Source organism: Sminthopsis crassicaudata, chromosome 2, assembly GCF_048593235.1.
Source record: "Sminthopsis crassicaudata isolate SCR6 chromosome 2, ASM4859323v1, whole genome shotgun sequence".
Taxonomy (NCBI): domain Eukaryota; kingdom Metazoa; phylum Chordata; class Mammalia; order Dasyuromorphia; family Dasyuridae; genus Sminthopsis; species Sminthopsis crassicaudata.
Genome location: NC_133618.1, coordinates 264,555,811 through 264,581,112, shown reverse-complemented (window position 1 = coordinate 264,581,112; position 25,302 = coordinate 264,555,811). Strand labels below are relative to the sequence as shown.

General features: G+C 37.1%; 1 protein-coding gene across 4 annotated transcripts; it reads left to right on the top strand.

Moving 5' to 3' along the window:
* Positions 1–471: 471 nt before the first annotated feature.
* On the top strand, positions 472–10,361 carry ZNF770 (zinc finger protein 770). 4 transcript variants are annotated; one of them, XM_074289209.1, is made up of 5 exons: positions 472–1,848; positions 2,052–2,116; positions 2,587–2,790; positions 3,207–3,249; positions 7,795–10,361. In XM_074289209.1, exon 5 carries the CDS (start codon positions 7,868–7,870, stop codon positions 9,923–9,925), a length of 2,058 nt encoding a protein of 685 aa, XP_074145310.1. In that variant the 5' UTR covers positions 472–1,848; positions 2,052–2,116; positions 2,587–2,790; positions 3,207–3,249; positions 7,795–7,867; the 3' UTR covers positions 9,926–10,361. The 4 variants fall into 4 exon arrangements, with proteins under 4 accessions (XP_074145310.1, XP_074145311.1, XP_074145312.1 ...); XM_074289210.1 differs by lacking the exons at positions 472–1,848; positions 2,052–2,116 and adding an exon at positions 2,413–2,495; XM_074289211.1 differs by lacking the exons at positions 472–1,848; positions 2,052–2,116 and adding an exon at positions 6,900–6,959 and having other exon boundaries at positions 2,461–2,790.
* The last annotated feature ends 14,941 nt before the right edge of the window (positions 10,362–25,302 follow it).

Below are 25,302 nucleotides of genomic sequence, written 5' to 3'. Positions count from 1 at the left end.
TACATTCATTAAATAATTTTTCCCTGATTCAGATTGTGAGAATTGGATGGGGATTTAGTTTCCATGGAGTTATGAAAATAGGTGTAATAAACTAAATTAGAAAAATGAAACATAAAAAATAGGAGGCTGGAACCCAGAACAAGAAAATCAAAGAATGTAATCAGGGTTGGGAGTTTTAGGTTTGATAAAGAACCCTCAGGACTTTGCCCCTTTCCACTTCTCAGGTTCCTTCAACATCATTTCCCCCCATAAGAATGTAAATTCCTAGAGGGCAGGGACTGCTTTATATAATCCAAGGTGGAGAATTAGAATAGGAGATACTTGTGACATTTAATGGAGGGCAGAGATTTACTCGGGGTAACTTCCGGAATGCCCAATTCATGGGGAATCAGAAGTGGGACTTAGTCTTCAGATCGGAAATAGCTGTTCTTGCAAGAATGTAAAATAAAATACTTCCAAAATTCATCAGTGAGTCAGTTTATTTCTTGGTAAGTAATTTTGTTGTTTATTTTTAAAGCTTTTTATTTTCAAACCATATGCACAGTTTTCAATATTCACCTTTGCAAAACCTGTCTCTACTTTTTTCTCCCTCCCTTCCCCTCTAGACAAGTAATCCAATATATGTTAAACATATGCAATTCTTCACTACCTATTTCCACAATTATCGTACTGCACAAGAAAAATCAGATCAAAAAGTTTTTAAAAATGGGAAAGAAAACAAAATGCAAGCAAACCACAAACAAAAAGTGAAATACTATGTGTGATCCACACTCAGTTCCCACAGCCCTCTCTGGGTGCAGATGGCTCTCTCCATCACAAGACCTGAATCACCTTGCTATTGAAAAGAGCTCTTATATCTGAACGGATTATCATGTAATCTTGTTATTGCTGAAACACAAATCTTTTTTTATGTACTTAGTTGAATATCAGGTGAACTAATTCTATTTCATTCATCAGTTTATTTTTTGCCCTTTTCAGGGAAGTTTAGACAATAACCACTTTGCAATATTTTGGTTCCTAAGCATATTTCTTTTCCTTCTAAATTTAATGCTCTTTTTTTTTTAAAGGAATATTTCTATAAACAAAAGAGAATTCTGTGATACTATGAGCCTATTTTATCTACAACTTGCTTCTTAAAAAGTATATAATAGTGACACTTTCGAAGCTGGCCTGCCTCTGTTTCCGGAACCCCTCTCCTAACCTCCAGACTTTCATTCTAACTATCCACTGCACACTTCCAACGGGATGTCCCATAGACATATTAAACTCACCATGTCCCAAACGAAACTCATTATCTCAAAACCTAACTTGTCTATTGCAGTCACAGGAGCCCCCATCCTCCCAGTCTCCCAAGGTGACCACGTTGGTATCTTCTCTTTCATCCCCCTAGTCTAGGGCCTAGGGCATTTACCTTCCTGATATTTCATCCAGGCGTCCCCTTCTCTCCCCAGATAGCGCCACCACCTGGAAGGCCCTAGGCCACATTTAGACAACTGCAATAGTTTGCTGATGGGTTTCTCCCACTCAGCTGCTGAAACTGATCTTCCAAAAACCTGCACCCCCACCCAACCGCAATCAACCCCAGCCGCCGCCAATTACCTCATTCAAAGGTCTGTGTACCACCGGGATATCCCTCCCCCAACCCTTCTTCGCTTCTTTCCACATGCTTTCCCTTCCAGTCACCCCAACTTCTTTGCTGTTCTAAAAAGACACCCCAACTTCAGGCATTTTCGCTGCCTGTTTACGGTGCCTAGAATGTTCTCTCGTTTTCTCCCGCTACCCGCTTCCTTCAAGTGCCAAATACAAATCTACAGTTTGCAAGAAGCCATCCCCAGCTTCCTCTGCAAGGTAATGTGCTTCCTTTGTTAATTACTTCTAAAGTATCTTGTATTCAAATTTTGCAAGTTGTCTCCTCCTAGGACTGTAAGCTCCTGGAGGACAGGGGCGGTCTTCCGCTTTTCTTTGAATCCCCCGGGCTTAGCGCACAGTGTGAAAGCTTATTGACTGATGGGTTGAATGGCCCCATTTTAAACTTGTGAATTTGTGTTTAGGTCACAAGACGAGAGAAGAGAAATAGGAGAAAGTTCTGAAAGACAGGCATGCTCTGGGAATTCAGGTGAGTCGTTTCTTTATGCTCTCTGACCTGTCTCTCCACACCACAAAGAGAAATGAGGAAATCTTACTTTGGGACCGTGTTTTATTTAGCATAACGGTGCAGCCTCAGAAAGTTGTGGTGAGGCGTAAATGAAATTTAAAGTATCTAAAGCACTTTTCTAACTTTACAACGTTGTATGTAAAATTCAGCTATTATTCAAGTTGCTGCAGTAAGAGAGGAGCGTCCGAGCTCAGAACTGAATACTAAGAGCAATCACTTTTGTCCGGAAGAATTACGTAGTGCTTTCCGGTCGGAAGGGATTTAGGAGGCCTACTTCCGGTTGCGGGCCGAAGTGGGGGGGAGGAGGTGGATGTCCTGTCTACCTTTTACAATCTGTCAGGTAAAAATGGGGATAGTTGCTTGTCCCATCGGCTTGCTGGTCGTGCGTGTGGGGCATAGTGGCAGAGACTGAAGTCAGTGCTCTTTTTTAGGCACCACAAATCAACTCGGAAGCCGCACTGAGGACCCGGAGCTAGTTTCTGCCCGGAACCTCGTCTGGGTGCTCTCCCGCGGAGTTGCGGCTGCGCATTGAGCCTCACTGCCGCCGCCGCCTCTGCTCTGCCTCTGCAGCCGTCGCTGCTCCTCTTTGGCTTATCGCTCTACTCTTCCTCAGCTCTTCGCTGTCCCGACTCCAGGTGCGTGAAGCGGAGGGCAGAGTCGGTGGGGCGGGCCAAGCTCGACGCGAGTGGGAAGGCCCCAGCCCGTCTCGCCTCCGGGGAAGGGACCCGCCCCGGGCGGGGGCGGGGATGGGGGGGGAGGGAGAGAAGCGGCCTCCTCCTTCCCTTCCCCCCTCTCCGTTTCCCCCCCTCCCCGCCCCCGCCTCGTTGCAGTTACTGAAGTGGGTCTGCGCCCGCCCCCTCCTTGTCCCCTTTCCTGCCCCGAGCGCGTGCGTGCGTGTGCATAAGTGAGTGTGTGTGCGTGACTGTATCCTTGCGTGACTGTATCCATGCGTGACCGGCTCCATCTGCAGGGGGCGGGGGCGGTGTCTCAGGTCCCCTCCCCCAAGTAGCTTCCTTCCTTCCCCGCTTGACAGCTTGATTCCTTTCTCCAGGCTCCATAGGGATCGGAGGGAAATGCACCAGACCATCAGTTAGGTAAATTTTTTTTAACTTTTTGTGCAGAGGCCAAGGGTGAAAGGTGGTGTGGGCGGAGTTAAGGAGATAATATGGATAATAACTAGCGTTTATAAAGCTCTTTAATGTTGGAAAAGCCCTTTACAGATACCTCCTTTTGTCTTTTCAGCACTCCGGGAGGTAGGTGTAGAAGTAGTACCTACCTAGAAAGGGAAGTACCGCCAGACAGCAGTTAGGTAACGGCGCTAAACTGTGTTGTGGAGAAGCCGAGGATGAAAGGGGATGATGGGGCAGTCCAGATGTTAATGTTACTGGTATTTTTCAAGTGCTTTAAAAAGGTTTTGTCATTTTTATCTTCACAATAATCCCGGGAGGGGAAGGGATTTGGAAAGTATTGTTGTCCTCCACGTTTTACTGGGGAAGAAACTGAGGCTGACAGAGGTTGTGACTTGTCTCATGTTATACGGCTGATAAGTGCTTGAGGCTAGATTTGAACATCGTTGGCACTTAAATACTTCCTTCCCCTTATTTTACAGATGAAGAGATCTATACCTGATTTCATACTTCCAACGGTAGATGGTTTAAGTGTATTGAGGGCTTTTAACTGCCAAGACCAAGAATGATTTTTTTTATCAAGTAAAAACAATTGCAAAAAAACCACTTTTTTTTTTTTTTTTTTTTAAACAAGAGAATCAAATAGGTTCAAGTTACTTTATATGAAAAATTGTCTTGGGAGATAGGAGACCAAGTTTTTCACTTTTGGTTGTGCCATTAACTACTGTGAACTTGGATCACTTACTCAATGGGAGTTTGAAATTAGGGGTTCAGACTAATCATTCTCACATTCAAAATTCAAAATGTTACTAGGTGCACCTAAATTGTCAAGACACAGAGGACAATTATGCTGTGCCATAAATGTGAAACTTTCAGTATTTCCTGGTTGGATTTGACCTGATTCAATATGGTATTTCTTATTTTCCATTTAGAATATGAAGAATTGCTAAATTTCTTCTTTTAAGAACTATTATCTCCAGAAAAGCTGATCATATATTGATAAATCTTCAGAATCTCATTTTGAAGTATTTTCTAGTAAATAAAAGAAGGAAATTATTGTGCAACTCAGGCATAAACTACTACAAAAATATTTCAGAGAGATGACAGAAGTTAAGCAATTGTGCAAAGCATAAAATTAATATTTTTAAAAAAAATTTGATCATGGACTAGATCATGATATTTGTGTACTCAAAGGCAAGGTCTGCACACTGTCTTTGTTCAATGGAGATGTGGAGTCTTGACTACAACTAGCTTTTTATTTTTCAAAATACATGCAAAAATAGTTTTCAACATTCACCTTTGCAAAGAAATTCCCTTCTAAATATTGAGAATATAATTTTATATTACTGGAATATATTATCATTTTTTCCCCCACAGATATATTTAAGTTAAAAATTTTTTGTTCTTTTGACTGCCCAATAAGTGCTATACTGCATGCTTCCACACCAAATAGTTATTTACCTTGTTTGTTCTCTAGTTTTGATTCTATGGATTACATATATCTTAATGTCTTAATATACACAGTGAGGATTTTGAAAATTTATATAGTATTTTAAACTTAAGGAGAAAATTCTGGACATATCAAAAACAACAGGTAGTTAATTGTTTTATTGTTAAAGGATTCATGTTTAGTCTAGAATTGTTTTTGATTTTCTACTCTTATACATTTTGTTTCATTTGGTAGGGGAGGATAGATCATTGGAAAGAATGTAGTTTAGCTGTGACATGTCTCAACAGTATTCTGATCATTTAAGCTTAATAGGCTAGTTGGTAATTTTGAATAAAGCTGCTAGATTTATTTTGCCCCTTGTTCTAGATAGGAATTTCTTGGGAAATTATATACATATACAATATGTAATATATAAATAGCTTACTCTTATAAATTACAACTCATGTTATTTCTAATTCTGGTTACTGAGGAAAAAAAAGTGATGTGAATTATTTTGCGTTGAATAACTAGAACGAAAGGAGATAATCATTAATGCTTCAATGTCAGCTTGGGAGAATGTCTTCAGTATTCTCAGTGACTCAAAGTTCTGTGCTATTTAACATTTTTTTTCTTAGATAAAAGTCATAGATGGCATTTTTAGCCTATTTACAGGTAACCCAATGCTGGGAAGAAGAGGAAATAGGTAACACATTAAATGACATTGAGGATTCAAAAAGATCTTGACAGGCTAAAACAAAATAGACCAAATCAAACTAGATTAAATTTAATAGGAGTAAATAAACTTTTATGCATTAGCATTCAAAAAGATCTGTATTACAAGGAGAATGACAAGTTTGGGGTTAAGTAGTAGTTTGTCTTAAAGAGATCTAGGGCTATGTGGTTGAGCAAAATCATATGGAAGCCAAAGAGGCAGATGTAATATGAAGTGTAGTGTCTGGTCTTTCAGAGGTGACGGTCCTCTTGTCCTCTCTCCCCTCTGTCCTGGTCAGACTATATGTAGCATTTGTACAGTTCTTATTCAGTTCACATTTCAGGAAATACATTGACAAGCTAGAGTCTGTCCAGATGAGCACAATCAGCATGGTGAGGGACCTTGACTTCATTTGAGTATCATTAGAAGGAACTGGTCTGGGGCAGAGTATGTTTTGCCTGGAGAAGAGAACACTTAGAATAGGCATTATAGTTGTTTCCAAGTATTTGAAGGCTTGTCACCTAACAGAAGGATTTTACTTGTTCTGCTTGAATCCAGAGGGCAAAAGTAGGACTGAAAGAAAATTTTAGACTTGATATAAGGAAAATTTCCAAATAGTTATACACAGCTATAAAGGGCTTTCTCGGGAGGTGGTGATTTCCCCATTTCTGGAGTCCTTCAAGAAAAGATTGGTTAACAACTTCCTAGGGAAAGGAATTTTTAAATTCAATTCTGGTTTAAAGCATGAACTTGGAAAGGACAAAGGTTTATGTTTCTTGCTAACAAAATAGAACTATATTTCTGACCTCCATTGGTTTTTCAGTCATATCCAACTCTCCATGATACCATTTGGGATTTTCTTTACAGAGATACTGGTGTCGTCTGCCATTTCCTTCTTCAACTTATTTTTACAGATGACAAAACTGAGGCAGACAGGTTATATGACTTGCCCAGGATCACCCAGCTAGTAAGATTGAGGAGTCTTTTGACTCCATACCCAGCACTCTATCCACAGGGCTTTCTAGCTAGTCCATGATTAGACTTTCTTCAACCCTAGCACTAATTGAGAAGTGGGACAGAATAACAGCAAGGGAACACTGAGGGGGAAAAAATACTTCCATGTAAACATTAGAAGATTATGGATGGGAGGCAGTTAGATGGCACCAGCCCTGGAATCAGGAGGACCTGAACTCAAATCCAGTCTCAAATACTTGACACTTACTGTCTGTATAACCCTAGGCAAATCACTTAATCCCTAATTGTGTGTGTCTCTCTCTCTCTCTCTCTCTCTCTCACACACACACACACACACACACACACACACACACACACACACACACACAGTCTCCCAAACTTTCAAGTCCAGTGCTATACCCACCATGCCACCTGTTTATTATTTATTGACTTTATAGGCAACTCTTATGCCATCCTGGAGCTAATTATCTATGTCCTTTGCTTTTCTACCTTCCCTTTTAGTCACTCTCACTACAGAGAAATAAAAGGAATTACAACTTAGTTTAATAATTAGCTACTCTGGTAAGTTATTCAGTAATTATTTGTTGAGTGTCTATTGTGTTAAAAGATTTTGTATTGGGGATTAAGAACATATGGTCCCTTCCCTCACAGAGCCTATTGTCTATAATGATATATCATTTTGCAGTTTTCAAATAATTTCCTCATATTGTTCCATTTGATTATTATACAGTTTTGTAAAGTAAACAGGGCAGGTGCTATATTCCCCATCTCAAGGAGGAGGAAACAGGCCTAGAAATGATTTGTGCAAGGTCACTTGTCTGCTAAGTAGCAGAGCTAGAATAAAAAATTTGACTCAGTATAATGAACTTTCCATGGTACTGCATATTACTTATGGTGTTCTTTCATATGCAGAAATAGTTGACTGGTGAAAAGAATGTGCTAATACATCAAAAAATTTGCCACAGAAGGGTAATGTGTACCTCCTTTCTCTTCCCAGCAGATCATGCCTAATGTGTGCATCTTATTTTGTGCAAGCATATTTCAATACTATTAATATTACTCCTTGCTGGTTATGGTTGATCTTTTCCAAAGAAATATTTATCTAAGGAATTTTATTTGTTATAAATTGCTGATAACTATTTGTTATAAACTGTTTTCCTTTAATAAAGCCTTATTTCTTAGGATGTCTGAAGTCAGTAATATTATTTTGAAAGATAGATCTCTCTTATTCTTTTATCTAGAATTGGTATTTTAGTTTTAGGTGTTTTTGTATTTTAAATGCAGAAAAGGTCCAGGTTTTTCTTTCTGCATAGTATTTTTAACCTAACCCATTCATCTTTTAAATGTGACCAAAAAGTACTTGAAATGATGCTTTTTTTTTCCTTTTAACTCTTAGAAACCTATGGAGTTTAAGAAAGCAATGGATTTCAATGGAATTCACTAAAGAATTTTGTGACTGACGTTTTAAAATGGTAAAAGCTCAGCAGTGTGTGGTGTCCAACAAGTTACCTAGGAAGAGGCCATATATTTGTAATATATGCTTCAAGCACTTTGAAACACCATCAAAATTAGCCAGACATTATCTTATTCACACTGGTCAAAAGCCATTTGAATGCCATGTGTGTCATAAAACTTTTAGGCAACTAGTTCATCTGGAAAGACATCAGCTAACTCACAAGCTTCCATTTAAATGTAGTATTTGTCAACGACACTTTAAAAATCTAATAACCTTCTTGAAACATCAGCAACTCCACAATGAAACTTACCAGAATGATGTAAAGCAAGTCAAAAGATTGGCAGAATCCAAGCAAGAGAAGCCAACTTATGGAACATATCGTTCTTTTTCAACAGAAGAGAGGTGGGTATTACACCCATCCTCCAAGTCAGATCATGTGTATGGCACTGCAAGGAGAAGAAAGAAAATCCATGCATGTGATACCTGCAGCAAGATGTTTCCATCCCGCTCAAAGCTGGAAAGACATTTACTTATTCATACTGGCCAGAAACCTTTTAAATGTTCTCTTTGCAGCAAATCATTTAGACAGTCAACCCATTTGAAAATCCATCAGCTAACGCATACAGAAGAGAGACCTTTTCAATGTTGTTTTTGTCAAAAAGGATTTAAGATTCAGAGTAAACTTCTAAAGCATAAACAAATTCATACCAGAAAAAAGAATTTTCAAACTATTTCATTCAAGAAAAAGAATCCAGAGCCACACTCAGTTCCAATTAAATTAAATTTAAAGCAGGATGGTTTTGAAAATGGTGACACACAGGAATCCGAGGAGAATTCTCCAATTGATGTTGACTCTATTTATATTGTCCCTTTTCAGTGTCCAGAATGTGAGCAGTGTTTTGAATCAGAACAGGTTCTCAATGTTCACAAATGTTTGCATGCAGGAGATGCAAAAAATACAAATGGCATCAAAAGAAACCACAACTACAAAACTAATATTAAAGGTAAAGTTTTGACTAAGCTTAGGCGTCCTGGGGATAAGCAGTTAGATGCCTTTCGATCTGACAAAAAGAAGTTTAAAACTAGGTTCTTGAAAAATCGTGATCATCTTGGTGAGCAAAGCTCTGATCAGAATGCCTCACCTAAAACCTTTAAGAGTCCTCATGGCAAATTTGGATCTTACAAAAAAGTTAATAGTACTAAAAAGAAAAGACATTTGCCATTTTCCTGGCAAAAGCAATTGCAGAGCCCTAGTGCTGAGGTTAATTTGAAAGGTACTATTAATAGTGAAGGTATTTTAAATGTAGATGATTCAGTGAATAATGACATAACAATTTATAATCCATCTGGTGAGGAGTTCTTTGATGACCCTGATGCACTTCAACGTGCACTTTCAACTTCCACTGATGATATGCTTACAAGACATAAAATGTGTCCATGTGACAAATGTGAAAAGGTTTTTCCTTCAATATCCAAACTTCAGAGACACTATCTAATTCATACTGGACAGAGACCTTTTGGCTGTAATGTTTGTGGGAAGTCATTTAGACAGTCAGCTCACTTAAAAAGGCATAAGCTCACTCACATTGAAAAAATCCCTTTTAAAAGGCCTATTTACCAAGTAGAATTTGAAAATTTAAATAAACTTTTCACTCATCAAGGAGATAATTCTCAGTTGGTGGGTTATTCTGAGGCTTGTGATGCTCAAGAATATAAGGTGACTGACTCAAGTGAAGTATCAGAATTCAAAGTTAGTACAGAATCAGGGGATTTCATTCTTGTCACTCATGGTAGAAATATGCAGCCCTATCTGTCTAAGAAACTGTTGGAGACAGAGCAGAGGCGTTATAGCCGTTACCACGGCTATTCAGGAAGTGCTGAGAAGAATGAAGGCCTGCTTTACCAGTGTAGTGTTTGTTTTAAAAGTTTCAGGTCTCCATCCAAACTCGAAAGACACTATTTAATTCATGCAGGACAGAAGCCATTTGAATGTTCAGTGTGTGGCAAAACTTTTAGACAGGCACCCCACTGGAAGAGACACCAGCTTACTCATTTCAAAGAACGGCCCTAGGAAAATATGGCTTTCTTAAATTTGGTTATGTAACTGAGAGAATCGCCAACATAATTGGTGCTAGGCAGACCGCTGGCAATATCCCTGGAGATTTATTTTAAAGTCTATTGCATTTGGAATGTGTGGTTATCAGTAGGTCTACATTAGCTGAAAGGCCGGGACTGTGTCTTATTCATCTTTGTATGCATGCCTTTCAGCACCTAGCATAGTGCCTTGCATATACTAGGCCTCAAGTGTTTGTTGAATTGAATGGAACTGAAATTGAGTGAATTAATATGCAATTGCTTGTCTTGCATGGTAAGGTCATAGGATGAGAAAATAGTAAATATATTGTTTATGTGTATCCACCCATTTAAAAAATACTTGAGTGTCCAGTGTTTTATTTTAATGTTGCAAATATATGTGGTGGCTATATTAAAAGTATTATTGAAAATCATAATATGATATTCATTTAGTGGGATTCTTCCTTACATTGTGCCATCTCTTTACATGTACACAAAATCCAAGAGGCAGAAGGTTGTTCCCACCCAGAAGTAATAAACAGTTTTTCACTGTGGTCCCTTTGTATTCCATATGACCTGAAAGTGTAACTGACATTTATATAGTGCGTTATGGTTACAAAGTTCTTTAGATAGAGCATGCATTTAATTCTCACAACACTCTATTGAGGTAGGTTTTGCAGGCATTACCTCCCAGTCAAGTGATTTTTGCCCAGGTATGTGTTTAGTGGTAGAGTGGGCCTGGCTGAATATCAGGTCTTCTGACTATTGTCCATTTACTACTTAATTTTCATCAGAATCTTCTAGTAGCTTTTTTTAAAAATGAGAATTAGTGGAAATAAAAATGAATGAAAAATTCTTATAGCAACATTCTGGTTGCTAATTTAACCTCTTTGAACCTTTGGCTTCTTCATAAAGAGAGAATATGAAATGTTTATTAAATTGACTATAGTAATATTGCATTTCTTTTCAGGAGATACAAGCAGATCTTTTCCTTCACCTGCTTTGGTCTAAGGCAGGGGTTCCCAAACTATGGCCTATGGACCACATGTGGCCCGCTGGGTTATGGCAAATGGGCTGAGGGGCGGAGACAGAGTGTGAGCTTTTGTTTTTACTACAGTCCGGCCCTCCAGCAGTCTGAGGGACAGTGAACTGGCCCCGTATTTAAAAAGTTTGAGGACCACTGGTCTAAGGCCTGGGGTCCTTAACTTCTTGAGTCATAGACCCCATTGGCAATTTTATGAAACCTATAGATCCCTTTTCTTAGAATAACATTTTTAAATGCATAAAACAAAATGCATAGAATTATAAAGGACACCAATTATATTGAAATGCAGTTGCCAAAATATTAAGAAAGCAAGTTCTCAGACCCCCAATTAAGAATCCCTGACCTAGTCAAAGGTTAATGTTTTTAAAATACATTTGAAAAGTGGTACTAAAGCTATGTTCAGTTTTCAGGTCTTGAATATTCTATAGCTTCTTTAATCTTTTTGATTGTGGTGATTGGATTTTCATCTTAGAAACTGAATAAAACTCTTCAACCTACTTTCTTTATGGGAATTACTAGATAAGTCCACCCATGTTATTTAGTTGCAGATCAATGGCCTGTTGCTGAGCCCCATATCCCTTATACCTGAGTTCCTTTTCATAAAACTATCAACTCTGCTTTTCATGTAGTGGTGCCACTTCAGTTATCAACAACTGCATCTAGTGTGTCTTATTTTATCCATCTAAAACCTCTTACAGAATTCTTATGTTAGATAATACTTTGGTTTTAATACTTTCTTGGACAATTATGCAGCATCATGATATATTTGAAGGCAGATTTGATTTAGAGTCAAGGGAAGGCAGTTTCAGGGGTGACTGTGGGTAAATTATTTACTATCTGATGGTCATCTGGAAAGTGAGCCAGGGTTGGATTAGATGATCTAAGATCTCACATAAGTCTAAATCTATTATCCTCTGTATTTGGAGATGATTCCTGTTAGATGCTCATCATGAGGAATGTAATAATCACTTTACAAAACAGAATTCACGATTTGGAAAACTTATCAACTGTAAAGGCAATGTGGTAAGTGCAACTTCTTTTTGGATTTAAAGATTTAATCTTACTTGAAATAAGGAATTCTGGTAAAGCATAGAGGTAGAAAGAACTAGGAGATTGGTTTGAAGTTAGGAAGACCTGGATTCAAATTCTAGGTTAGCCATTTACTAGCTTTGTGTCCCCTGCAAATTATTTAACCTCTATATACCTCAGGCAATTTTCTTTGGACTAAGGAGTTATAGAGAAGTTGCTTTTTACTTTGGTGGGCTTAGTTAAAATCAATGGTGTTCTTGAAAGAAAAGAACCAGCATATGGAGTATAAAACAGGTGAGTACCTATAGGAAACACTATATATAAAAAGTTCCTATCTTTCTTTCTTTTTTTTTTTTTTTTTTTTAAATTTTCCTTGAGGCTCATTTCTGAAAGGGAATTCAGATAAAGAATGAAAAGTTTTGGAACCTGTTTTGAGAGTATTCCTACTTTTTTGGGCTTAATATTTATAAAGAAAAAAAATACATACACACACAGAAATTTGATTTTTCACAATTATTCCAGTAAAAATTCCAAATAACAGGATTCAATGTTTTTTTTTTTTTTTAAGTTTCTTTTAAATATTGAATTTTGTTGATGCAGGTAAAACATTTTCATTTGTTAATTTGTTTTACATAGACCTTTAAAAGTTACACACACTCCTATACAAAATATAACTTTAATTTTGTCTGAATGGATTTGAAGATGATTAATTTCTCTAGGCCTTTTAAAGAAGAATCATGGTTTTTATTTGCATTGGTATAGTTTTGGTTGAATTTGGTTTGAATGAAATTTGTCCCACTCCCAGACTATGAAGATAAAATCAAAACAGGCTTATGTAATTTTTTAAAAGGAGTAAAGCCCTTGCTTACCTGTAAATGTTATTATATAAATAAATTTTCTGCCTATTTTTTGAGTTGCAAAAACCTAAAAAGTTGTCAAAGTAGAACTTTGAAGTACTTGTAACAAATCATCTATTTGTATTGTACACTACGTGAAGATTTTAGAAATGTGAATATATGCTACATAAATCTTATTTTAATAAGATTAAGCATTAGATGTCAAAGTAACTGATGGACTGCTGCATGCTGAAATCAACGGGGTTTTTTTGGGGGGGGTTTTTGGGTTTCTGAGAAGAATAAACTTCATAAAACTCTTTAAAGAGTACTGGAGTTTTTTTTTTTTTATTGTCATCTACTAAGTTGATAAACTATCAATCACATGACTCCTCAAAGTTTGGTAGAACTAGTGGAATTGTTTTCTGTAAAACTAGTCAAACTCAAACAATTTTTTTAATGAGAAAGTTTTTATATTGATGATTTCTCCAAATTACAGAAAATTTAAAAATATATTAGTTTCTACAAATATTACTCTCTAGGACGTCTACAATAACTTCCTGATTCCCAAAACATTAGCCTCTCCTATATTCTAGGCATTGAATTTATATCTCCTAACTTCTCTATTCTCCCTTGTATTGTGACATAGTATTGTGAGATTTGGGTTTAGTCTTCTATCAGCAAAGCTTCCCACCTGGAAATTCCAGAACTATCATCTTAAGAGAGAATTTAATGATGAATTGTTAGATACCTCAAAGCACCAACTTAAAAAAAAAATAGCCTTTTATTTTTCAAAACACATGCAAAGATAATTTTCAGCATTCACCCTTGCAAAAAATTTATATTTCATATTTTTCTCCCTACCTCCCCCCTGCTTTAGATAGCAAGTAATCCAATATAGGTTAAACATAAAAGTACCAATTTTTTACTTAATATTTCTGCTGTGCTGTCTGACTAGTATGTCTCGCATAACTACCACCAGTTCCTTTCTAATTTACAAAATATCCATTCTAGATCATCTGATCTCTTGCTACAGACTCAAGGTACATGCTTTTGTGGTCGCTGACACACCCATCCTTATTTTTATCAGCTATATTCCTCTGAATGCCCATTCCAAATTGATTCTTCCATCTCCTATCCCATTACACTGTGACCTGCTCCAATAGCAGAAAACCATATAAGCAATGGAAAGAATGTTTAACAAGCACAAGCCAGAGTTTGAAGTCCACTGCTGCCACTTAGTTTTTGTGAGTCCTTGGGCAAAGCATTTAATCTACCAAGGTCTTAGATTAGGGATTCTCAAACTACTGCCCACAGGCCAGATACAGCCTGCTGAGGACGTTTATGCGGCCCACCAGGTTATGGCAAATGGGCTGAGGGGTGGAGACAGTGTGAGATTTTGTTTTTACTATAGTCCCGCCCTCCAACAGTCTGAGGGACAGTGAACTGGTCCCCTATTAAAAAAGTTTGAGGACCATTGTCTTAGACTCGTCATCTATAAAACGAAGATGCTGAAGCAGGCCTCAAAAAATCTCTTATTGCTCTAGACCTACAATCCTATGTTAAGATTCTCTGAGTCCTTCCCACTCAAAAATTCATTTGTTGAACCTGCTTCATCTTGTGTGAAGGATCTAAGTTCCATACCTCCCATTTATTCATTAGTGTCCAACTCTTTGTGACCCCATTTGGGGTTTTCTTAGCAAAGATAATAAAGTGATTTGCTATTTCTTTCTCCAGCTCATTTTACAGATGGAGAAATAGAAGCAAATTGGGTTATGTGACTTGCTCAAGGTCACACAGCTAGTAAGGCCTGAGGCTAGATTTCAGGTGCCCTATTCACTGTACCACCCTGCTGCCTCCAATCTCCAACTTGAATCCCTTACCTATAGTTTTAGGGATTGCTTTCCAAAAAATCCAAAAGGGCTGTTTGTGTCTTATGCCCTGTGATTTTTCTTAGCTAGATATCCTGTCTAAATGGGATGCTTCATTTGGAGTCATCAATTTTTACCTTAATTTTTCATTCCAGATTATTACCTTTATTATGTATATGTACCAGCAACAAAACTGGGCTTTGAGCCAGTCTATCCTGGTATATAATTATCTGTTCATACATTGTTTCCTCCTAAAAGTCTTAAAACTCTTGCCTCTATCTTTCCAGTTATGCAGTCCATTGCCACTATGATCCACATTAGCTCAAGTTCTCATTACTCAAACAAAACAATAACCTAATTGCTTTCCCAGCCTTTAATTTTGTCTCTTTTTAATCACTATTACCAGATTATGTGATTTTTACAATTGTTACAATTTTACAATTGTGTTTACAATACAAATATCTATTCCCTGCTAAATTATAAACAAGAACAGGGACTATGTCATACATGAATATGACATCACCTCTACTTCGACTCAATTAGGATCAACAAAATAAAGCCTGTGGGGCAAATTTGTATGACTCTTAGGTTGAAGTTTGCCATTCTACACTAGATTAATGAAATTGGAAGTAGTGTGTGACATTTGAATTGCTACATTTTAATTAGTAAAATCTAAACTGCAATATTTTTATTAGTAATATTTCACTGTTTTGTTTTCCTTAACTGATCTTCACATGCAGCATATTACTGACTTGAAAATGAAGGCAGTGAGAAGGTGCATAGTGGCTTTAAATGGGCTCCAGTGTGCTTCCAAAGGCTTAAAAGAAAGTATGATTAGAGATAGTATTAAGATTTAAGTATGAAGGCATACTGAGAGAGATGTTGTGTGTTATCTTGGGCAAGAATTAACTCAGGTCAGTCCTCTGGTAATTTAGGTTTGATTTGGGAACTGAGCCATTCAACAATTAACAAAAGGGAATTTACTTAGCCATGGCAGGAAAAGTACATTTAACAAGGGTATATTTGAGAAGCCCTGTGAATCAATCCAGTAGTGAAGAATCTCAATGCCCCTCTATAGCCCTGTGGCTTCTTTGTACTCAGGCAATTAGGAAGTAATATATGAGCCCTTAATCTTCTGAACCAAGTAAATCTTGAAGATAACTCAGTACCTTTTTCAGGAGAAGCTAGTCTAAGCTGTGTGGAGAGAAGGGTAAAGAGGTTGCTGCTAACATACACATGATGTAAACAACTCAAATGGTGAAGTGGTACCATTGAGATACCGAAAGAACAGGATAAAGCCTCTAGTTTGTTGGATACACACGATAGTTATTTGTTAAGAAAATACAGAAAAGAATTGTAAGGTTATTGTCAGTCAACTTCAAAGGATGAGAATAGGAAAAGGGAAAATGCCATCTTGCTTTTCAGTTAAAAAAGAAAGAAAGAATGGCATTACAAACTAAAGGTCTGTGAGCTTAAAATATTGGGGACATTCTAGAAATAGTATTAAAAGTTATAGTTTGTAAGCATCTAGAAAAAGGAGCTATGGGGCAGCTAGGTGGCACAGTGGATAGAGCACCAGCCTTGAATTCAGGAGGACCTGAGTTCAAATGTGATCTCAGACACTTAACACTTCCTAGCTGTGTGACCCTGGGCAAGTCACTTAACCTCAGGGAAAAAAAAAAGAAAAAGGAGCTGTGATAATTGGCAGCATGACTTCACCAAAAGCAAGTCACGCCAGACTAATTATATATATTCTTTTTAGAATGGGATAATTAGATTTATTAAACCCTGAATATGTGTAATTTACCTAACTTACTAAATAAGTATGGGAGAAACTAGGCATTGACCCACACCTAATATTGTATACCAAGATAAGGTCGAAATGATTTAGATATAGTGATATTATAAGCAATTAAAAGAACAAAAGATAATTTATCTCTCAGGTCTGTGAAGAAGGAAGGAATTTGTGACAAAGAACTGAAGCTCATTATTGAACACAAAATAGATAATTTTGATTATATTAAGCTAAAAAGTTTTTGTATAAACAAAACTAATGCAGACAAAATTAGAAGAGAATAACAACAAGATGTTAGAGGGAAAGAGATCCACATGTGCAAAAATGTTTGTGGCAGTCTTCTTTGTAGTGGCCAGAAACTGGAAACTGAGTGGATGTCCATCAGTTGGAGAATGGCTGAATACATTGTGGTATATGAATGTTATGGAATATTATTGTTCTGTAAGAAATGACCAGCAGGGTGATTTCAGAAAGGCCTGGAGAGACTTACATGAACTGATGCTGAGTGAAATGAGCAGAACCAGGAGATTATTATCTATAGTCACAACAAGATTACACAATGATCAATTTTGATGGACGTGGCTCTTTTCAACAACGAGATGATTTAGACCAGTTCCAATGATCTTGTAATGAAGAGAGCCATCTGTACCCAGAGAGAGAGCTCTGTGGGAATTGAGTGGGGATCACAATATAGCATTCTCATTCTTTTTGTTGTTGTTTGTTTGCATTTGGTTTTCTTTCTTATTTTTTTGCTTTTTGATTTGATTTTTCTTGTGCAGTAAGATTATTGTATAAATATGTATGCACATATTGTATTTAACATATTTTTGTCATGTTTAATATACATTGTATTACTTGCCATCTAGGGGAGAGAATGGAGGGAAGGAGTGGGAAATTTGGAACACCAAGGTTTTGCAAGGGTAAATGTTGAAAAATTATTCATGCATAAGCTTTAAAATAAAAAGCTTTAATTAAAATAAATAAATAAATAAAATCAGCATCATAAAATGGAAAGGCACAGTTAGACCTTAGTTTGTCTGAAAAAGATCTGAGAACCTTAAACTGGACCCATTAAAAATTATCTTACCTACAACATACCTGCTGCTTCTACTACTTTATCGTCTCTCAACAATCTGTGTAGTCTCAGTTTTACTCGATGTCATTAGTGTTTTAGCTCCTTGGCTCTTCCCCCTACTCCTTAGCTCCATCATTCCTTGTTAAAGACTGCCCTCTGAACAATAACAATCTGACATTTCTATGTCCCCTGCTTTGTCAAACAAAATGGAGCGCGCGCAAATGGAGCCCAATCCTGTGTGGGGATTCTTCTCTGAAGAAAACCATCACTCTCACAAGCTTATGAGAACTTGAAGATTCTGTAGCTGAAATGCATATTTTCTCTTTCTCCCTCTTGTTCTCTTCTCTTTCCTTTCTTTCTCACCCCCTTCTCATTAAAAATTTTTTTTAATTAAAATTAAAAGAAATCTTTTTTTTTTTTCTCTTTCCCATATCCCATCCCATTGGGACAAAAAGAAAAAAGAAATGCCTTATTACAGATATGCACAATCAAAAACAACAAATTTCCTCATCAGATATGTTAAAAAAAAAGTCTCATTTTGTACCCTAAATCCATCATTTTTCTGTCAACATGCTCCATTATTAGTTCTCTGGAAGCATATATAGTCATTACATTTATCACAGATTTTACAACTTTCAATTTTTTTTTTTTTTGGCTTTACAATTTTGCTTTTATTGTATAAATTGTTCTGGTGACCATCTATCAGTTGGGGAATGGCTGAATAAGTTATGGTGATTGTTTTCCAGATCAAAAGATTCTCAGATCAATAGAGGTGGGAATTTCTTGTGGGAACCAGGTAGTTTTTCCAGAGCCAGAAGGGGTTGAGATTCAGGGTTTTTCTAATCCAGGTCTATAGAGGATCTCAAATATTGGGGAATTCTGAGAAAAGTATACTTGAAGCAGAGATACTTATAGCAGGGTGTTAATTCAGTGTGACTCATGAGATAATGGTTCTCTAGTTCACATATACTTAGTACTTAGCATGGTGATGTAATGGTTCTCTAGTTCACACATACTCAGTGTGCTGTAATGATGTAATTGTAATAGTGTATTTAAGGGCTGAGAGGACTTGAAATGGGACATTCCATCTTTGACCATCCTCCTGGTGGCTCTGCTGCCTCCTGCACTCCTCCACTAAGATTAAGGTTGGTCCTGAGATCCTCCAGAGAGCTAGTCTGAACATTGGACAGGTCCAGCCCCTCCAGAATCAGGGGAACACAGTTTTATTATTTCAGAACTACTTGAAAATTGTGACCAAAAAAAGAATCTTGACACAATAATTGACCTGTCATGATAGAACATGAAGGGAAAATAAAAACAGAAGAAAATCTACCAATCACCACTTAAACAAGATCCTTTGTGGAAAACACTTAGGAATGTTATTGCCAATTTTCAAAGTCCCAGATCAAAGAGAAAATTTTGTAACAAGAAAAAAAACAATTCAAATATACTGGAGCTACAATTAGAATTGTATAAGACTTACCAACCACAATAAAAGACTGCAGGTCCTGGAATCATATATACAGACATTCAAAAGAATTAGGCCTACAGCCAAAAATACCATATCCCGCAAAATTATAATATTGAATTAGAAAAAATGGACATTCAATGAACTTTCAGATTGTCAGGACTTTCTATCATCTAAAAATGAACTTAATAGAAAATTTAACATAGAATCAATATCAAAGATCAGTTTCAAGGAACTAAACATGGACAAATTGTTTATATATATTTTTTTTACATGGGAAAGGAATACCATATGTTTAAGATTGACATCAACAATTGGATAGCTCAAAAGAAAGATTAGGGCCGAGTTAAGGTAAAAATAATAACATTATACAAATGAGGTTCTGAGGAGAATAGACACAGAAGCATTAGAGGAGGGAGGAGGGCTCATTTCTGAAAACCTACTCATATCAGAAATGGGTTAAATAGGAAGTTATATATATATACATACCATGACAGAAATGGGTTAAATAGGAAGTTATATATATATATATATACCATGAAGGGTATAGCACTCTCCAAAATCTATAAAGAAATAAAGGAGGAGGGATGGGTGAACAGGAAAGCAAAGAGTGAGGGAAGAAGACAAAGGAAGGATCCATAGGTATGAGAGGTTAAGTAATAGCAAGGCAGAATTAAAGTAAAGAGTCAGCAGGGACAAGAAAGAGATGTGTATATGTAAGTGTGTGGAGGATGTGTATGTGTATGTATATGTCTGAATTATGTATATATAAATATATCCTTTCATAATAATAGCCTGCTTGGGGGTGGGGACGGTGATGAAAGAGGGGGAAAAGAATAAAGTAAAAAAGGTATGCAGCAGAGAACAAAACTATAAGAAAGTGAAGAAAAGATGAACACTCATGAATCTAATTTCTTCTTTTATCTTTTATATTTCTAAATAGTTTTCTAACATATTTTCACCATTAAATCTTTAACCCAAGAAAGTAAAAGAGAAGCTCACTTTTCTAACAATATTTCTAATAGAATTTTTAATACTATCAAACTTATGTTAGTCACTCTTTACCCGCATTGCATATTAATAAACTGAAGTAACACAATTTATTTTAAGAGCAAAACAGCTGTCAAATTTCCTGAGATTGGAGGCTTCCTTGACCCATACATTTTCCAATATTTTGTTTTAAAGTTTAATAATAGTAATATGAACCAAAATATGAACTATCTTTCTCTGTCAGGAAGAAGACCAAACTATATTTGTGTAGAATAATGTGAAGTCAGAGTCTGTTGTTAATTCATCTATCCAGCATCTTTAAAGACCTTCATAATAACCTGTGAGACAACCTTAATGGGAACTTAATTTTCCCAGACTATCTTATTACCATAGATTAAGACATCATAATGTAAATTCTATCAACCATAATTGCATTGTGAGTTCCACCAAGGAACTTATAAAAGTCTTTTCCTTGCTAATTATATGTTCTCTCAAATCTATAACAAATCCATTGCCTTTGTTGTCTGGTTAGTAATTATTTCAACGAGGGCCTGGAATCTAATGAGTTTATTCAGCAAAAAAATTGCGATCTTGTAACCCCAACTCCCATCTAGAGCCATCTATCACCCCATTGGTGTCTCCAGTAAATAGAGGAGGTAATTTTTCACAAACAAAAATATCTATCAGCAATCACAAACATATTAAAAGAAACAGACAGATATATGCATCTAGAAACAGGCCAAATAGTCATTTATCTACTTATTTAGGATATAATGACCACATATTTTCAATTTAAAAATTGCAAGATTTTTACATACTTAAGTTGTATTGATGACTTCCTCTGATTATAGGAGCTTGCTATAAGAGGAAAAAGCAGGGACATAATAATTATTATTATTATTATTTTTATTTAGAATTTTTTTCACAGTATATATGCATGAGTAATTTTTTTTTATAATATTATCACTTGTATTCATTTTTCCAAATTATCCCCCCTCTCCCTCCATTCCCTCCCCCTGATGACAGGCAATCCCATACATTTTACATGTGTTACAATAAAACCTAGATATAATATATGTGTGTAAATACCATTTTCTTGTTGCACATTAAATATTAGATTCCGAAGGTATAAGTAACCTGGGTAGATAGACAGTAGTGCTAACAATTTACATTCACTTCCCAGTGTTCCTTCTCTGGGTGTAGTTATTTCTGTCCATCATTGATCAACTGGAAGTGAGTTGGATCTTCTTTATGTTGAAGATATCCACTTCCATCAGAATACATCCTCATACAGTATTGTTGTTGAAGTGTACAGTGATCTCCTGGTTCTGCTCATTTCACTCAGCATCAGTTGATGTAAGTCTCTCCAAGCCTCTCTGTATTCCTCCTGCTGGTCATTTCTTACAGAGCAATAGTATTCCATAACCTTCATATACCATAATTTACCCAACCATTCTCCAATTGATGGACATCCATTCAACTTCCAGTTTCTAGCTACAACAAAAAGAGCTGCCACAAACATTTTGACACATACAGGTCAGGGACATAATTATAATCAAAAACTGGTCCTTCAGGCCTCAGCCCATATATATTACACAACAAAGCATCCTTACCTCTGTTTTACAGTTGACAACTAATTATGCAGTGATAATTCTACCTTATAGCCACTCAGAAATAATCAGGTGGGTTCTTATTCAAAGGAATACTCCTGATAAACTGAGTCAGAAGAATCCCACCTTAAGCAGAGGCGAGGTTGTCCTCCCAGCTCTTGCCCAGATACTAACAGGGATCTGTTATAAGTGGAGACCAATATCAATTCAGGGTTATATTCCTCTGAATATGCTTTCCTTTGAAAGCTTATGGTCTATTCCTTTCAGATGGTAGATAACTGTCTTGATGATCCAAAAGACAATCATATCTGAATTCAAAATTCCAAATAATATCAGCTACAGTCCCACGAGATTTTATCTCAAATAGCAAGTCTCAATCAAAGCTTCAGGTGAATTTAGCTCAAAGATCACATATCCTAAATAAGTATTGACTATACCAACCCTTATTTGATAACAGAGATTCATCCTAGAAAGTTCATATTTTTATATCTAAGTAGATGGGTTTTAAATTCAACATTACACATCCCCTACATCTCACTGTCCCCATTGGTGTCATTTCACTAAAACCTAACCATAATATTTGGAGCCAGGCTCCCTCTCTGTGGAAGAATACTTCCTCAATACCTTTCCATCTATCTCTAGACACATTACACACCCTTCAGACACAATTTGCTCTTTAATTATACACATCCCCATATACCAAACCTTCCTACCTCTACCTCTTTGTTAAAGGGAGAAAGCAAGACAAACCTTTAAGAATAATGTTCTAAATAGCTTTGTGTAGAGGGTCACAGTCAGTGGGGAAACTCTGGGTGAGGTATAAGACCCTTCAGCCCAGAGGGAACCTGTTGACAATGTCTGGTTTGGCTCCCCATCTCCCCTAAGGGTTCTCGGTTTTCCTGAGAATTCAGGGTGCTGTGACAACCTGTGTGGAGATTGAAGCAGAGTGATAGCAGGTGGAAGACTGGTACCAGGTGGCAAACTACATACAATAGCAAGTTGTTTATGTGGTCCCACATGCTCAGTGTTGTTTTTGTTACATTATAAAAAGGGGAAAGTCCTTGAAATAAATGGACTCCATTTTCCCAGCATCCTCAGGAGTCCTGCCTCATCACCTCTCCACTAGGAAGGTATATTTTAATCAACCTGGTGTGGGGGCTCTAGAAAGCAATAATACATTTTATCACCCCAACTTGGGGGCTCTAGAAAGCAGGACACAATAGCTTTGGACTAAATTTCACAAAATTTTTTCCATATATCCAGCTGGCAATTTTTACAAATTTACAAATTGCTCAATATATTTTTATTCAGATGGCTCACCAGTTGCTTGGCAGAGGAGAGTCTTCTTATTGATAAAGTCTTTCCCTACTCCTCACCAGTTTTGCCTTCTAGGCTGTGCTGCACAACTTACTTGACTGATTTCAAACTTTTCTCATCTGGCTTCTGTTCTAGGCCAAATTAATCCTCTGTCTGTGCTAGTCTACTTCCGTTTTTGCTTTCTCTGAGTATGTCTCTTTGGGAGTTTACCCGATCTGAACAGGAATTCCTGAGCCAAGTCCAAGGACCACTGGAGAACTCTCTGGAAGGTGCCTGCCCAAGGATTTGAGAAGGGAGAGACCCTGTCACAAACAGGAAATATCCTAGATGAGCCCCCAAACTGTGTGGAACGAATTGACCACAAAAACAGAGACTCTCAGAATAAGAAAAGAAAAAAAGAGGTTTATTACAATCTTGCAAGAAAGACATTTCCCATCTGACAAGGTGTTTGTCAGTGAATGGGACTGATTGGGTGAAGTTTTCTCAATTTATGAGACTAGGCCAAAGTCACATGATCCCTATTTCCAGAGCCAGAAGGTCAGACTCTAAGTCAGTGAAGTTACAGGAAGTGACGTGACCTATAGAAAGCAGATAATATTGGTGACCTTTGGTCAAGGATGATTACTTCCTTTTATTCTATGCAATGAAAAGGCTTGGGTCCTCTTATTTAAATCACGACAAGCCAGAAGCTGGTCAGGTTCCATGAGCACATGGGATGGCTTCCGGGTGTGCTTGGCCCTCTCACTAAATAAGTGCTTTCTCTTTGTACCTATAGATGTCTCTGAATAGTTAATTTGGGAAAGAGGATCTAGCACTCCTCCCACATGTCAGTAAAAAGGAGTGCAAAGCATAAACTGAAAAACACCACATTAAATAGAACAGAAGTCACCTTGACCTTTTCTCCCATTGTTTGGGGGAGTCCAGGCTTATACCTAAACCCAAAATCTATCCCAGAAACAAAAGAATACAAGTCAATAATAATAAAATCTTAATTTAAATTTCCCCAGAGAATTGTAAATAAGCATATATCCTCCAATAAGAGAATTCAATGGCATCATCACCCATAAAAGAAATACATAAATTCTTACTAAGGGATGGTAGGAAACAGGAGACAAAAACCTGCAACTTTTTTTTTAGCTATAGCTCTATTTGTTATAAGGTTCTGGCAACCTTAAGGTATAGTTTAAGAGTATATTCTTATGAGACTGTCTTCATTCAGTTAATTCCACAGAAGGGGAAAAAAAAATTTAAAAAAGAATCAAATCATGAACATGCAGCTTCAACAGCTTCAGTGGAAGCAATTAACCTCCACTTTCTCCTCATTTTTAGACCTCCCTCCCAGATACCAAGTCCCCAGAACTCCAGGGTGAAGAGGTGAGCTTCTAATAAAGAATTGGGACTTTGGAAGAAAAACTGCCAAGAGCTACAGCATATTCTACAGAGCTGCCAGCCATTTCACTTTTCTAACTCCTCAGAGAGAACCTGATGAAAAACATGAGTTGGTCTGGCTTAGATTACTGGGACTCCAAGGGTATAGAGGGGAATTTTCCTATGGTGTCTGCATCTCTAGTAGGATTCATTCACATTGTAGTGGCCTTTTATCCTGTTGAGATCCTCATAGATTCCACAATGTCTCTCCTGAACTCCACTTTTCCCTTTGGCATTTTAGAAAATTTTCAGTAGTGATTAGTGAATTATATTATCTATATTTCTCACCCCTTTCCCCTTTTTTCCTCAGGAATTTGTACAGGACTCATATTTTCCTTCTTTCATTGGATATTCCTCTTCACCTTCTTAACCAAGATTTTCCCAAGACATATAGGGACCCAATTGAGTTCTCTCCCCATAGTGATATTCAGTTCTGCTCTCTCCTTGTCACAGCCCTCCCTCACTTTCCCTCATACACTCTTTATTCCATCTTTGCTTCTCCACCCATTGAGGAGATTCTACCTTCCCTCTAGATAGGTAGCACTTCTGATATTGGAAGGGTCCTTAGCTCACTCCTAATATAGTTTTATTTGTATCCCTCTAAATCTCTCTTTTTTTTTTGTGCCACATTATATCCTGTTCGGAGAGGCAGTTGAGGGAATAAGGTCCCTCATCAATTATTTATCTTCTGGACTTTTGGCCCCCTGCAGTATCCCTTATATCATTCCACTCTTTCTATCCATGAGCTTGGTAGCCATAGCTGGTGCTTTATCCAAGACCTTCATGGATTGTCATCATTTATGTGATCCCTAGAACACCTGTGGTTTCTAACCCCTGTACCCTTCTTAATCTCATCCCCCATGACTCCACCATTTTCACCACCACTGATTTGTGTAGCATTTTTTTGTGTTCGC

Coding starts and splice junctions, on each gene's coding strand:
- ZNF770 (XM_074289209.1), top strand. CDS start 7,868: ATGGTAAAAGCTCAGCAGTGTGTGGTGTCCAACAAGTTACCTAGGAAG.